Source organism: Sarcophilus harrisii, chromosome 4 (genome assembly GCF_902635505.1).
Source record: "Sarcophilus harrisii chromosome 4, mSarHar1.11, whole genome shotgun sequence".
Lineage (NCBI taxonomy): Eukaryota > Metazoa > Chordata > Mammalia > Dasyuromorphia > Dasyuridae > Sarcophilus > Sarcophilus harrisii.
This window is the reverse complement of record NC_045429.1, coordinates 92,777,679-92,794,401: the sequence shown is the minus strand read 5'-3', so window position 1 is coordinate 92,794,401 and position 16,723 is coordinate 92,777,679. Positions and strand designations below refer to the sequence as shown.

The 16,723-nt window shown below is 34.5% G+C and overlaps 1 protein-coding gene across 4 annotated transcripts in view; it reads right to left on the bottom strand.

Annotated features, from left to right (window-relative positions):
* The window catches only part of NR5A2 (nuclear receptor subfamily 5 group A member 2), a 176,065-nt gene that overhangs the window by 61,721 nt on the left and 97,621 nt on the right, over positions 1 to 16,723 (bottom strand). For all 4 annotated transcript variants that reach the window (XM_003767555.4, XM_023501855.2, XM_023501856.2 and 1 more), the window contains one exon: positions 11,098 to 11,245. In XM_003767555.4, coding sequence (XP_003767603.2) covers positions 11,098 to 11,245 — 148 coding nt within the window. The remainder of the gene's footprint in view (positions 1 to 11,097; positions 11,246 to 16,723) is intronic.

The following is a 16,723-nucleotide window of genomic DNA, read 5'->3' as shown; positions in this document are numbered from 1 at the left end:
TTTCCACAATTATCATGCTGCACAAGAAAAATCAGATCAAAAAGGAAAAAAAGAAAAAGAAAACAAAATGAAAGCAAACAACAACAAAGGTGAAAATATTATGTTGTGATCCACGCTCAGTCCCCACAGTCCTCTCTCTAGGTGCATATAGCTCTCTCTACCACAAGACCATTGGAATTGGTCTGAATCACCTCTCTGGAAGCTCTAAATCTAAGGTCCTAGGGAATTAAGGCACATAGAAATGACTTGTTTAGATTCCCACAGAAACATAATGAAAACTCTGACACCTCATGTTTCACTCTTTTCATTGTATCAGAGCACTTCATGCCTATGTATATTCTCACACCCATCCATAACCATCCTCCCCCACCCTGAGTTATATTACTTTAAATTTTTAATTACTAAGTTAACTTTATTGTACAAAACACGTCATTGAAAAACGTATGAAGATTATGTGAAGACCAATTGTGATGGACTTGGCTCTTTTTAACAATGAGGTCATTTAGGCCAATTCCAACAGACTTGTGATAGAAACAGCCATCTGCATCCAGAGAGAGGACTGGGGACTTAATGTAGATCACAACACAATTTTCATCTTTTTTGTTATTGTTGTTATTTGCTTGTTTTTTTCTTTCTTATTTTTTCCTTTTTGATCTGATTTTTCTTGTGCAGCATAATAAATGTGAAAATATGTTTAGGAGAATTGCATATATTTGACCTATATTGGATTACTTGCTATCTAGGACAAGGGAGAGGTGGGCAAGAAGGAGATAAATCTGGAGCATAAGGTTTTGCAAGGGCAAATGTTGAAAACTATCTTTGCATATATTTTGAAAAATATAAAGGCTATTATAACAATAAAAATAATAGGTGCTTTAAAAATATGATAGAAGAAAGATACATTGATCATGTAACAATATAACCAATGAAGATCTCCAATGATATATTTGTAATGTCAAAAGAATGGAGAGAGTAATAAATTCCCTTTGGCAAACCAGTGGGAATATCATAATATCTAGAACCGGAAGAGATATCAGAGACCCCTGAGTCCAATTCATTTATTTTACAAAGAAGAAAACCTGAAGGCACAGAGTGATAGAAAACATGTTTTATATTATATATATATATATATATATATATATATATATATAATATAATATATATATTATAAGACACATCTTTCAGTGTCTTAGTCCCTATACAACATTGCTTCTCATGGACAGAAGATGAGCAAGCAAAGGTGCATAGCAATATACACTGTTGTAGATAATACTTGTACCTATGAGATCAGAAATTGATTGGAGTATTGAAAAGTTGTTGTAACTCTTTCCTCAGTAGATTCCTAAAGAACTTCCCCTCTCTATTTTCTAGCATGCAGGCTAATTGTTCTCTTTACTTTTCTTTTTCAATAAATTTTGAAAAATTTTGAATGTATTCAGGGAATCATCAGCTACTTATATTCACAGTTTGACCACTCTTAAAATGATTTCTTTGGGACTGGTCTGAATCCATAGCTTGAGTTGAAGGTTTTCACTTCTTAACACTGAAAGTGATAAGAAGGTTATGGGGTCTCCTTTATAGTTAATTAGGACTTTGTGGTAGAGATCCAGCCTACCCAGTCATTATGAGGTAAATAAGAATGAGAGGACCTGGGTAACAATTCTCACTGTGTTACCTACTGTTTGTGTAAACTTGAGTAAATTTTATCTCTCAGATCTTAGTCTCTTTGATACCTCTCTGTAAGAGGGGGAGCCAGGGGATGGATCTATATCCTCCTACACCTTAATCAATAATTTTCTATGCTCTAAATCACTATTGAGTAGAGAAATGCAAATTACAACAACTCTGAGGTACCACCTCATACCTCTTAGATTGGCTAAAATGACAGGAAAAGATAATGATAAATGTTGGAGGGGATGTAGGAAAACTGGGACACTGATGCATTGTTGGTGGAATTGTGAAATGATCGAACCATTCTGGAAAGCAATTTGGAACTATGCGCAAAGGGCTATAAAACTGCATACTCTTTGACTCAGCAATGCCATTACTTAGTAATCATAAGAAAAGCATAAAGGAGGAAAAAGGACTACATCTGCAAAAATGTTGCAGCAGTTCTTTTTGTGGTGGCAAAGAATTGGAAAAATGAGTAAGTGCCCATAAATGAGGAATGCCTGAACAAGTTTGGGATATGAAGATAATGGAATGCTATTGCTCTATAAAAACTGATGAACAAGCTGATTTTAGAAAGTTCTGGAAAGATTTACACGAATTGATGCTGAGCAAAACAAGCAGAACCAGGAATACATTGTACACAATAACAGTAAGAATATGCAAAGATCAACTATGAAAGACTTGGTTCTTCTCAGTGGTTTAGTGATCCAAAGCAAACCCAATAGACTTTGGACAGAAAATGTCATCTACATCCAGAAAATAAACTATGGAGACTGAATGTAAATCAACACATGCTATGTTCACTTCTTTTTTTCTGTTTTTTTTTTTTTTTTTCTCTCTGACATGTTTTTTTCTTTTTGCTCTAAATTTTCTCTCCCAACAGGATTCATATACTAAAAATAAATTTTAAAAAATCAATGTAGGGGCAGCTAGGTGGCACAGTGGATAGAGCACCAGCCCTGAAGTCAGGAAGACCCGAGTTCAAATTTGGCCTCAGACACTTAATAGCTGTGTGATCCTGGGTAAATCACTTAATCCCAATTGCCTCAGCAAAAACAAACAAACAAGCAAACAAACAAACAAATAAATAAATAAATAAAAATCAATGTTGGTTTTGAATGGATAGCTATCCTACATGCTAAATGGAAGTCTATCTCAGATACTTACTAGCAAGTTGTGTGCTTGGGAAAGTCATTTAACTTGTATTTACCTTCAGTATTCCATTAAAAAAAAATTAAAAAATCTTGTCAGACATTGTTCTCCCTTTTCACACCCTGTGGTCCAACAAGCAATAATAATGACATCTACTTCACAGAGTTGTTGTAAAGAATAAATGTTATATTAGGACAATGTAGAGTAGAATGCCTAGCATATTGTTTAGTTGTATCTGGCTTTTCATAATCTCATTTGGGACTTTGTTAAGAAAGATACTTGAGTGGATTTGCCATTTTCTTCAGCTCATTTTACATATGAGAAAACTGAGGCAAACAAAGATTAAATGGCTTGCCCAGGATTACACAGGAAGTAAGTGTTTGAGACTAGATTTGAACTCAAGTTTTGCTCTCCAGACCAGATTCTCTAACCACTGTTCCACCTACTTATTCCCTCATGTGGCTATATAAATATTATTACTATCTGTCAATTTTCTCATCTGTAAAATAAGATCAATATGGTACCTAACAAATTGGAGGTTTAAAAGTGATTTGTGATCTTTAAAGTGCTATATATGGCTCAACTATTGCTATTGTTTTTGTTATAATTAAACTAATAAGGAATTATATGACACATGGGATTTAGAATTTGCTGTAAATACAATAATGATGTAAATAAAAATAAGAGCTGGCATTTATATAATGCTTTAAGATTGTCAAAAAGCTTTACATGCAGTGTCTTATTTGTTTCTTCCAACAACCCTGCAAGGTAAGAGCCATTATTTTCTCCATAATAGAGATGAGGAACTCGAGGTTTAGAAAGGTCATATGACTTGTTCATAGCTTCCCAGCTAATAAGATTAGAGAGTGGAATTAAATACATCTTCCTTACTGCAGACTTAGCACTGTAGCCACTATGGCAAGTGTAACTTGCTTTTAACTATTCATAATTGTTTAACACTTTTGCCGATTCACTTTCTGGAGTTAGTCTTTGAAAAAACATTCCTAACAAACTTAACTCTTAAAGTTAAAGCATACAACAAAATATATTCTCCTCTGTTTAGCTTTTAAAGCCATTCACAATCTGGACCCAACTATTTTCCAATCTTGTCAGACATTGCTCTCCCTTTTCACACCCTGTGGTCCAACAAGCAAGCTTCCCCTCTGATCTTCACATGTACTACTTCTCTGTCTGTACCTTTTTCACAGTTTGGCCTCTGGAATGTGCTTCTTCCTCATCTTTATCTCACAGAATTCATCTCTGAAATCATTTCATTTTACAAGAAACCTTTCCTAAACTCCTCAGTTGCGGATCCCCTCTCTCCAAATTGCTTTTTATTGAACTGCTTTGGATTTACTTTTATATGCCTAAATATGTACTCCTTGTCCCCTTGATATAGTATAAACTCTTTGCAAGTAGAAATTTTTCTATCTTTATGTTTATAACTCTAGTATCTCACCTAATGCTTAACACATAGTAGGTGCTTAATAGATGCCTGTCAACTGATATCACTTAGCATTTTCTTACTTTTGTTAGACATCCAAATCGAGTCTAAATAGAATTAACTCAGTTTGTTTGACAATTAATTACTTTTTTCTAGGTGTCTGACATTCAGAGTAAGGGTTTTTAATTAATCAGGGATTCATTGGATTTATTTTGGATGGTCCATGCATTTGGATGGGAATATTTTTACATTTTCATTTTCATTTATACTCTAATTGAAATTCAGCATTTCCTTCAGTTATTTACAATATGGTTCTAAGAAGGAGGCACATAGGCTTCACAAGGCTGCCAAAAGGCTCCAAGATATAAAAAAAATTAAACACCTGTCCCAGAGTCAATGTGGTTGGTCATATAGAATATGGAACCTTCAAACCTAATTTGATGCTACTTTGTTTACCTGTATCACCTGAGACCAGGGTATCCTCTTTCTCTGCATTTTATTTCCCTCATCTATAAATTAAGGGAGTTGAGCTTAATGACCACTAAAGTCACTAAGGTTTCTCCCAGTTCCAAATCTTTGACTCATTTCTTTGGTGGAACAAAATGACCCCCAATTCCTCTATTTTTATCTAGGGTAGAAATTATTTTTAACTGTCTTCTTGATCCCTGGCCTCTGGAATTTGATGATTTCTCTATTTGGCAGAAATCTGTTCTCCTTATTATATCTGGTTTGGTTTCAGTTTGATTTAAGGTTTCTAGGCTCCCATGCTCAAATCCTAAGCATCATCAGTGCCCTCTTCAACTCCATCTACAATCACACTGAAACAACTGACAAGCCTCAATGTTTCTGTCTTTGCATTCCCACAGTTACTATATGAAGTCAAATCCCGTCTGACCTCTACAAAGGCAATACTATCCTAACTTTTACCTCCAATCTACCTCCTTAATCTACTTTTTGCACCACTTCAAAGTTAATCTTTCTTATATCCAAATCTGATCCAGTTGGTCTATTGTTGGAAACTCTAAACTGACTTCTCCTACTTTCCTCCATCCCCCAATATAAAGGGGGGATTCCTCCTTTCCAAATATAATCCAGATTCCTGAACCTGTCATTCAAGGCCCTCCAAAATTGTGCCATTCAAGATAGCCATCTTGACCAAATCAAAGCTATTTTCAAGGGTCTGAAGGATCCAAATATGGAAGGAGAATGAAACTTCTACTGTTTGACTTCAGAGGACAGAATTTGAAGTGATGAGTGGAAAGTTCAGAAAGACAGATTTCGGCTCAATTTTTGGAAAAACTTCCTAATAATTAGAACTATTCAAGATGGAATTGATCTTCTTTGAGAGATAGAATCCCTATCATGAAATGTCTTCAGATGAAGGCTAACTGCTAGTTAGAGTGGTTAGTAGAAATCTAGGGTGTTGCCTCTGTATGCTCTCTGAGGTCTTATCCTCATCTGAGATTTTGTGACATTTTTCTAATCTTATCTAAGATACCCGTCTTGAAACTAGACTATTTTCTGTCTGATATACCTGCTTGTTCTTTCTCTAGCTTCATGCTTCTTCTCATACCATTTCCTAGCCTTGGAAAGTCTTTTTTTCCAACTTCACCTGCTAATTATTCCACCGGTCATTCCTGATCCAGTTCAAATTTCAACTGAGTCTGAAAAGAGCCTTCTTAATTTGGAAGTCATAGTCATAGTAGTCAAAGTAGTATTTTGTACTCCTTCCATGTACTTTTCAGATTTTATTTCGTATTAGCACCACAGCAGGTTTTTGGGTTTAGGGTCAGAAATAGATGGATTCATATTCTGAGTCAGATCCTTTCTGGTTGGGTGATCTTGGTCAAGCTTCTTAGCCAATTTGTGCCTTGGTTTCCTATCTGTAGAATGGATATTGGAATTAATGATGTCTAAGCCCTTTTCTGAATCTAAACTGGTGATCCTATAACTACAACTAATTGGGTATTCATTATCTGTTTTCTACTGGATTGCAAATTCAATGAGCACAGGGATAGTTTCTCATTTGTTTTTTAGTACCTATGACAAAAGGCTCCTAATATAGTAGGTGTCTACTAGGTATTAATTGAATTAAATTTAAATCTAAAAGCAGAGATTTGTTTTCTTTTAGCCAGTCAACAAGTATTTATTAAGTGCCTATTATGTGTGTACACTATGGTAAATGCTGGGTACAAAAGCAAAAAGTTAACAAATATGTTCCTGTTCTCCAAGTACCAGGTCACTGGTCATTAACTGACCTCTACAAAGGCAATACTATCCTAACTTTTACCTCCAATCTACCTCCTTAATCTACTTTTTGCACCACTTCAAAGTTAATCTTTCTTATATCCAAATCTGATCCAGTTGGTCTATTGTTGGAAACTCTAAACTGACTTCTCCTACTTTCCTCCATCCCCCAATATAAAGGGGGGATTCCTCCTTTCCAAATATAATCCAGATTCCTGAACCTGTCATTCAAGGCCCTCCAAAATTGTGCCATTCAAGATAGCCATCTTGACCAAGTCATTAACAGTGGGGTTGTGTGTATGTGGAGGGAGAGACAATGTTAAAATAACTACGTGTAAAGGATATAAACAAGATAAAATGAAAATAATCACAGCGGGTAGGCTCTAGCATTAAGGGAGAATAGGAAATCAGGAAAAGTTTCTAGTAGAAGGTGAGATTTTAGCTGGTATTGGAAGTAAGTCAAGGAAGACTAAATCTGGCAATAAAGAAGGAGAGAATATCAAGCCAGTGAAAACAGAGTATTTCTTTTGAAAAACATCAAAGACTAATGTCACAAGACTGATATGTGGATGGGTATAAGGTATAAGAAGATGAGAAAAGTAGAAAAGGGCCAGATCATGGAGGGCTTTAAATACCAAACAGGGAAGTTTATATTTGATCCTAGAGGCAATCGGGAGCCACTGAAGTTTATTGAGTAGATGGTGATGTGATCCATTTGTACTTTAGGAAGATCAGTTTGGCAGCTGAGTGGAGTTAACTTAGCCATTGTGTGTTCAGGTAGAGTAATTTCTTAGCTGGCACATTCTAAACACTTGGTACTCTGAGTACTTAAGATATATTAATTTTCCTTATGATGCAGATTTGAGCACATAATGGCATTATTGGTCATTCCAGGGACATGTCGCTTGGGACTAATGATATTGTTTCCTTCTTCCTCCAAATGCAGTTATCTCTATCCTCGTGATTCATTTTGGCTTTTGTTGGTAATAGACAACGTAGCAGATTCACCATAATGCTTTAGCCTGCTCTGGAGCCATTGATTTTAGAGAGCCAATGCAGCTACTTACTTAAAAAATCTTTTCATTTCCTAAGTTATCAATGAGGTTGCTCCAGTTAGATTATTAAATATTTAGGTACAGTCTATAGGCAGTTTAATTGAAATACAAAACCTATCAAGTATATAGCTTATGTCTCTGTACAGTATTGCACTACCCAGCACTGTCTTGAGAAACTGAATGGTTTATGATGAGGGAACTGTTCTTGTGCCAGCCAAACTGCCACATATCTCAGAATGCAGAACCAGATCCAGTTTGATTGAGTTAACTTTAAGGTTTCCGAGGACAGCATTCTATTTGGGATTTTAAAAGTTCTGCAAATTTCAATGCAAAACACAGTTTAAGATATCTATTCTTTCCTTGCTTTTTGATTCTGACCTGCAAAATACATTTCATTTCTAGATTCTATTTAAAGCAGCCCACATCACTTAAAATCTGTCTTTACTCATTCACAGATTTTAAGTAATGTGGGCTGCTTCATTCATGGGAACTCAGTATTTTCTTGGTAGGAACTTGCCATTTGTTTAATTTCCACTTCATTATCATGGTCATGGTGGTGCTGTCTTAGTGATGAATTTCTGGGTATGCATTATCTCCCCCCCCCCCCTTTGCTCTCAGAAACATGTTGTGATAATTAAATAGTTCATTTGCTAATATTCTAATTTGAAGAGTCTAACACCTGCAAGACAGAAACTCTGAGTATCTCTTCAGGAGAGCTGTACTCAGCAATTCCCCATATGTGGATGTTACAACCATTCTGATTCCTTGCTATATCCTCTTTTAGCTGAGAACAACTCCAGGGCTTTTTCATTTCCCTACTAAATCAGGAAACCAACACTGCAGACTATACATACAGAAGCTTTCTATAAAGTTTTGCATTGATTTAAAAATAAAGAGAGCTCTTAAACAAAACAAAACAAAAAGCCTCTTGCTCTGTGTACCAATCTCTTGTAATTTCTGTTCACCAGTGTCTTAGCTCTTAAGTGACTGTTTTTATTTAGCTTCCCTTGCTTTTCATTTTCCTCTAAAATGAATCAAAAGCATTTTTATTGCAAAATTATTTGGAATATTTTACCGTTAGGTTGCCAATGCTTTGCTTCTTTGAAAAGCAAATTTTGGCTGAAATTCCTGCTTGCTTTTTCTTTAAAGCTCTCTATGTGGATGGGGGCAGGGGCAGGGAAGGAGGGCTCTGTACTTAAACAAACAAACAAAAAAGGATGATTAGGCTCAATCTACACTGTCAGCATGGTGACTTAAAACAGTTATGTATTTCTAAAAATTTCAGAAAATATCAGAACAATTTAGTTATTGGTGAAAATCTGGCTTAATATTTTCAATAGGACAATGTGTGAGTTTATAAAAGGTCCACTCCCCATCCCTGTTTCCAAATAATAAAAGAGAATGAAATAATTATGTAACATAAATCAGACCACTCGATGGAAAGATTAAAATGATACAAATCCAAGCTGGCTCATAGTAAATGTGAACATTTTCAAATGAAATTCAGTTATTCAGCTAATTTAAAATACTATTGAAGTGAGATGAATCTTTTAAAATATTTTATCACTGAGTTGTTATAATGTTCCTTCTACAGATATTACTACATCACCATCTAATTACTGATAAAATATACCAGAATTAAAAAAAAAAACTTAACAACCCAGAAATCTTGCCACATACAAACTTGGGTTAATTTGGGAGACAACATCTTGTTACGTGAGAATATTTTCTAAAATCTCTGTGTCTAGAGAGAAGATATAGCCTCAAAAACTGAGATCTTAACATTTTTGTGTTCAAATTCATTAAGTGGAATCAACTCTAGAATCTTCGAACAATACATTTGATCAGTAACATGCTTTTCTATTTTTTAAACATTTCTCTTTGCTATGCTTTATCATAGTTTCCAAACTATGAAACTCTACCACTTTTTAAAAAAATTTTTTTTAAAACACTGACTACATGTGAAAAATTAACTCTGGTTATATTATTTCAAACTATTCCTTTTATTAGCAACAGTTGTGTAGTACTGTCAAGGAGAATTTAAGAAATTAAAAGACCCAATTTGGGAAGCAGGCACATCTGTTTTACTTTGCAGTTTAAACATTTCATTATTGTTTTATTTCGTTGTATATGAATTCACAACTATCCTCTAACTGAAAACTAAAGAAAAAACACATGTTGGTAAATCTGATTTCTGCATATTTTTTCTTTCAAGGGAAGTCTCCTCCCTCAGCTGTCTGCCAATAAGTAATAAATGCATTTGGCAAAAAGTTTATTTAAGTTGGCTTTATTAAGCTAACAAAATGCAAAAATCAAGCAAGGGACAGGCAGAAAAATGTGTTCCTTTGAAGTCAATAAAAATCCATCTCCTTAATCCTTTATTTAAAAAAAAAAATATCCTGACAATGGTGATTTTTCTTGACTGATTTACTGAAGACCTTGAGTTAAGCAATTTGAATTGTATAGATATCTTTTCTTGCCAAAAACCTTCCTATAATATTAACAACAACAATGGTCACGATGACAACAACACTACACAGAAATGTGGTTCTTTCCTTGCTAGTTTCATGACAAAAGTTCTTCATATATTATGTGTACAAGTGTTTACATCTTTATGAATGCTGTCTATAGCTAACCAGTTAGCTCTATCAACATTGACACACTTTGTAAAATAGATTTTTCCATTTCTATCTTCTTCTTAGAGAGGCAGCATGTAGTAGATATTGGTGTGACCTTGAAGTCAAGACTTGCTGCTGATACATGTTAACTGTGGGAGGAAGGGCAACCACTTAACTTCTCATTGCCTCAGGCAACTCTCTAAATTACATATGAGTTACCAATCTAATCTGTAGAAGAGAAGGGAGATCCCATACTGGGAGTTTTCTATATCAGTAACAATGTCTCATTTTGTCCCTTTCCCCTCTTCTTCCCTCCCCAAATTAGACATCCATACTTGGATCCAAACCGGAAGCAGAGGGCTGAAACAAAGTGTCCAAAGTGCTGAAACAAGGTGTCCATAAAAACCTTTTTCTTCAGGGAAGGAGGGGAGAAACTGAAATTCAGGACTTCTAATTCTTACTGCAGATCATACTTCTTTTCTTAGAGACTTTCACTCATATCTCTCAATGACCTTTATGAATACTATTTCTACTTGTGGAAAAACAAAACAAAACAAAACAAAGAAACTAGAAGTCTATCCTAATACCCTCTTTACCTGTACCCTGACAATTTATCCATTGAAGGTATTTGTATGTAAGCTCCCTGAGGACTTTGGGTCCTGGGTTTTTGTAATTCTGGATCATTGTAGAGTACTTTGCATATTGCAGGTATTTAGTATCTCAGATTGAATTGATGCTTAAGATGATTATTGATCATATACAAACACTGATATAAATCAACATTTAAAGAAGTAAAAGAAAAACTTTTTTTTTAAAAAAGTAATCTCTTCCCCCAACTTCCTATCATAACTTTCAAAACCAAGAAAACACTGTACATCCAGTTCAAAATACATGTAATGAGATTTCTTACCTAAACTAAAGAGCACCAAAAATTTCAGACACACAAACTCTCGTAGATCAAACTGCAGAGAACGAAGCTTGGCCACTAGTTCCTGGGCATGGCTCATTAAGTTGTTGAGAGTGGCTCCAGCTTGTGATGCAATTACAGAATAATCCACCTGCAAAAGAGGATCGTGTTTGAATAAGTTATAAGAATCAAAAAAGAACAAACCAAATGCCAAAGAAAACAAACAATTTCACCAAGCGAAAGCAATAATGTCAATGTTTTTTTTCCATAGAATGAGTTTGATTCTGTGTGATATTGTACATTATGCCACATACCTCCAAAGTATCAATTTTATTTTAGAAATGACAATGAACTATCTATCTATCTATCTACATAGACATATATCTCTATATACATCAATCTATAGCTTTACATATAGAGATATAGATATGTCTACATGGACATATAACTATACATACATATTTGTATATATCTATATATAAGGATATAGATATATGTCTACATAGACATAGATCGACCTATATACATAAATCTATATATTTATACGTATAGAGATAAAGATATGTCTACATAGACCTTTATATTTATACTACCCACTTAAAAATTCTTAGTAATTATGGTTAAATATTAATGTCAGAGGAGAGAAAATATTTTTTAATGTAATTTGTTTGGGAAGTCCCATGCTTATTAGGAAAAAAACCAAACCTCACAAAATTGTGCAAAACTATCAAAGCGATATTTTTATAGGGTGATTTTCTTGTAGTTTTCCTCCAAGATAGTAATGACTTTACTTTTAAGAAATGCTTTTCTTTGCCTTGAAAGTGCTTCCCTGATTCATTAGAAAAGAAAAAAAGTCTTTGTGAGGCACCAATTTTATATTATTCATGGGAACATTGGAGCTTCAATTTATAATAAGTTAAGATGTTTGGATGGATGTCAAGAACAGTATTGGCCTTACTGCTCGATTATACCATAATGGGAAAGCCCAGTTGGTACCTGAATCTCCCATCCTCCTCCTCTTGGAGAGCTCTCAGGCAACGGACTACTCTTTCAGGTGCATTTAATATTTGCAGCAGCAGCAAATTTGTCTGGGAGGCAAGTCCTCATCTGCCACTCACCAAGAGCAGACTGTATTAAATTTTTATATTTATTGACATTTCATTACCATAATTGACTGCTCTTGGTTCTCTTGTAGAAGGCACAGGGCTGCCTCCTAAGCAGGAGAACTGGTCCCTTGAGTAGGATTTGCAATTAAAAACAAGGCAGAATGGATTTTTTTTTTATTGTGTAAATATGATGAGTTGAATTTTCAGCTTTAACTAGAGAATACCAAGTGTACAAGAAACCTTTTTCAAGAGTGAGAAAAATTATGAGTCAGTGGAAAGACGACCCCCAAAGGTGTCAATCAGTTTATATAAAGTCAACTGTGCATGAAAAAGCCTCAGTTAATGTCTACTCTGGCAAGGCTTTCCCATTAAGCACATTGCTGTCCTTTCTACTTTCTATTTGTTGGTGGGTTGATAGTTGTCCCTACAATTCAAATCTTCAAAGTCCTCAGGGATGCTATAACCTCTCTTTCAGAATATGGGATTGGAAAAGGACTGGTGAAGCCTAAGGGCCCCTTCTCAAAATAACAATTTTAAACACATAAAATAAAATATGTTGGATTACCAAAAAAAGTTGCACTATAGTTACTAAAATATTTTTAAAATTTATGGATGCCAGATGAATAACCTCTAAGATAGTTACCTAGAAAACTGAGAGCTTAAGTGACTAGCTACATCTTGGTGGCTCCAAAGTTGCTTCTCATATAAATGTTAACTATTATTATCGCTATTGGTTTTTTGCTATTGTTTTGAGTCATGTTTTTAAAAAGGATTGTGTGAGATTCTTAATCATACATCACACATTGATGAAGCCAAATAATTGAACTTTGAAACATAAAAAATCTCAAAATAATATAGCTGAAAGATTTTTTCAAATATTTGTATGTAATATAAATATATTAATATAATCAATCAAGCAAGCAGTATTTATCAAATACCAAATATCACAAAAGGCACTGAGGATAGAAATGCAGAAAAAGTGACAGTTACTGACTTCAAGGAGATTATTTTCCATAGAAGGAAATAGCATGTATGTATTTCAGCAAATATAGGGTATATGCAAAGTCACTGTCAGGTCTGGGGGATGTGATAGTAAAGGTATCACTTTAGGGAATCAGGAAAGGCCTTATATAGGAGACAGTATTTGAGTTGAGCTTTGAAAGAAACTATTTTGTTTGAGAGACTGAAAGTGAAGAAGATGTATATTTTAGGTCTGGGGGAATATCATATAGAAAGGTATGCATATAGGAGATAAAATATCATGTAAATACCATCAGTAAAATGGACCACTTCATGTTTCTCAGTTTGGCTAAGATGCCAGGAAAAAAAATGATGATAAATGTTGGAGAGGATGTGGGAAAACTGGGATATTGACACATTGTTGGTGGACTTGTGAACTGATCTACTCATTCTGGAGAGCAATTTAGAACGATGCCCAAAGGGCTATAAAAACGTACATATCCATGTAACTGATCTAAAAGAAATGATCAGAAGGCAAATTTCAGAAAGGCCTGGAGAGTCTTACATGGACTGATGCTAGATGAAGTATAGAACCAAGAGAACATTGTACTCAGTAACAAGATTATGTGATGATCAACTATAATAATAGTGGGTCTTTTCAACAGTGAGGTGATTCAGGCCAATGCCAATAGACTAGTGATGAAGAGAGCCATTTGTATCCAGAGAGAGAAACATGGGGACTGAATATGGACCATAACATAGTATTTTCACCTTTGTTGTTGTTTGCTTTTCTCTTTCTCATTTTTCTCTTTCTTTTTTTTTTATTTGATTTTTCTTGTACAGCATGATAAATGTGGAAATATGTTTAGAAGAATTGCATTTGTTTAATCTATGTTGGATTACTTGCTGTCTAGGGGAGGGAATGAGAGGAAGAGAGGGAGAAAAATTAGGAATACAAAGTTTTGCAAGGGTGAATGTTGAAAACTATTTTTACATGAATTTTGAAAACTAAAACGCTATTATTATATAAAAAATGTAAAATGGACCTCAAGAAATCAATCAATAAATCAATAATAATAGATAACTATTTTCATGCTGATTTGGAGGAGTGGTGACCCTGGTTTGGAGTCAGAAATCTCATCTTTTGGAGTTCAAATCCAGCCTTAGACATTTAGTAGCTGTGTGACCCTGGAGAGGTCAATCAACTCTGCCTGAGTTTCCTCATCTGTAAAGTGAACTGGAGAAGGAAATGGCAAACCAGTCTAGTATGTCTACCAAGAAAACCGCAAATGGGGTCTCAAAGAGTTGTACACAACTGAAATCACTGAACATTGACAAGGTTCTTTCGAAATAGCTGTTTTAATACAAGATCATAGAATCTGAGGTTTGGAAGAAGCCTCAATGGCCATCTAGTCCAATTTAGTTGCAATTTGAAAAAAATTGTATAGCTACAAAGTTGCAAACTTCTCAGCATAACTGAAATATCTTACATTTTATTACAAACATAATAAAATTTTCCTTTTTTGAACTCTGATAGTTTTTGCTCATTGGAGTAGTTGGTCTTATCTTTTATGTAGTTAGAAAAATCAATTGATTATTCTCTTATACATTATATTTTTGCCACTACAATGTATATATCTATATATATGTATATATTTCTTTCTCTCTCTATATATGTAAAGTACTTAAATCACTGTCCCCTTCAAATAATTTTCCATCATTTGGAATAAAAAAGCCACTTGAGCTAAATCATCTTTCATTCTAAGGAGTGAAATTTTGATGACTTGTACATTCTCCAATGTCTGTCACTTTAACATGATACACAATAATAGAAGATAATGAATAAGTTGCCAGTAGACCCTTCCCTTAGGATGCATGTTACTCAGTTGTTAATTAGCTAAAATATGCAAACATTAAAACTGATAACACTTCAAAGTGCTATCGAGTATTTGCATTGTAGATGAGATAATGTATTTTGCAAAACATTTGTAAAGCTTATGCTCATATACATTTCAGTTGCTGCTATCATTATTACCATTATTATCTTGATCTCATATTTTTGATGGGGTTTAAATAGAAATGATTCCAGTTTAAGCTGATGTCCTTGGTATTATTATCGCTAATAATAACAGCTGTTTAGAAAAGCAAATGAGATGGATCATCTCATCTGGAGCAAATGAAATAATTTGATGTATTGATTATATTAATTCTTGATGTATTAATTCTGATTGGATCATGTTTGCTACTGTAGAGTAGCAAAAATTTTGTCAGGAAGGGACTTTAGAGGTCCTCTACTTAACTGATTCTCATGATTTAAAATATTGTATTTGATTATCTGTTAACAGAAAATTCTGTTAGAAAAAAGATCATTCCTTTACTGTTCATGGAAGTGTCTCATATTTTCACTATATGTACTTTCCATTCATTCACCCCATAAATTTTTATCCAGTGCCTGCTAGGTGTCAGAAAGGTCATAAACTTCCCAAGACCCCCAAAAAAGAGAGATAGAAAGAAAAAAAAGAAAGAAAGGAAGAAAAGAAGGAAGGAAGGAAGGGAGAAAGAAATGAAAAGAAAAAGAAAGCCTCTGTCTCTCTGGAGATTGCATTCTGTTAGAATATCTTTCCATTATAAAACTTCAGTGATAGATTTTTGGACAACTATTTCCCTGGACATGATGGCCATCACCAAATGTGCCATAAAAGGGAATTGGGTTGGTGAGGGAGAAGTTAGAGATTCTGAAAATCTGAACTTGTGTAAGCTCCATACAAACTGCTCTGCAACTGAGCTCAGTCTAGGTATTGTCCTTTGGACAAGAAAGAGGAATTTAATGGGAGGTACTACAAAGGGTGAGCTTTGAACAAAGGGAGAGAAGGAAGTCTTATTTTGCTTACTAGAAGAATTGAGGTAATAGGAACAAGATTCCAGGAATGTTGGAAGCTTCCAAGAAGCATTGTGTCAGAGAGGACAACCCTGGGAGCAGGACATTCAATCACCCAATAATCAATCAATCAATAAACTGGGTATTTATGTAACACTTACTATGTGACAAGACACTGTCATAGGTACTGAATATACTAAGACAAAAAGTGAAAAAGTTTCAGCTCCCAATTAGTTTATATTCTACTGGGAAGACAAAACAAAGATAAATGTGCACAAAATACATAGAAATTAATAAAAAGGCAAGGGGAGAGAAAAATGTTAGAAAGTAGGAGGCTGGAGCCACTATATGAGTTTGTGTCTGATTAATCTAAAGGTACTAAAGAACTATTCAATTATTACTATTATTATCCTTAACAAGAGTAATTATTTAGAGATAAGGATAGAACACCCTATGTGGACAGAGGGAAGGAAGGGAAAGGGGAAGGAGGAAATGGAAAGTGAAAAAGTAGGAGGTTTTTGTTGTTGTTTGTTCTTTGTTTTTTAAGAGGACATTGCATCAGGGAAATGATGCCATGACATACAAGTGAATTGGATTTAAGTGAGGGAGGCCTAAGCAAAAGATCACCTGCTTAACTTTCTCTTCCAAAATCATCTGGGTTCAGTAGCCAGATATAGCTCAAGAT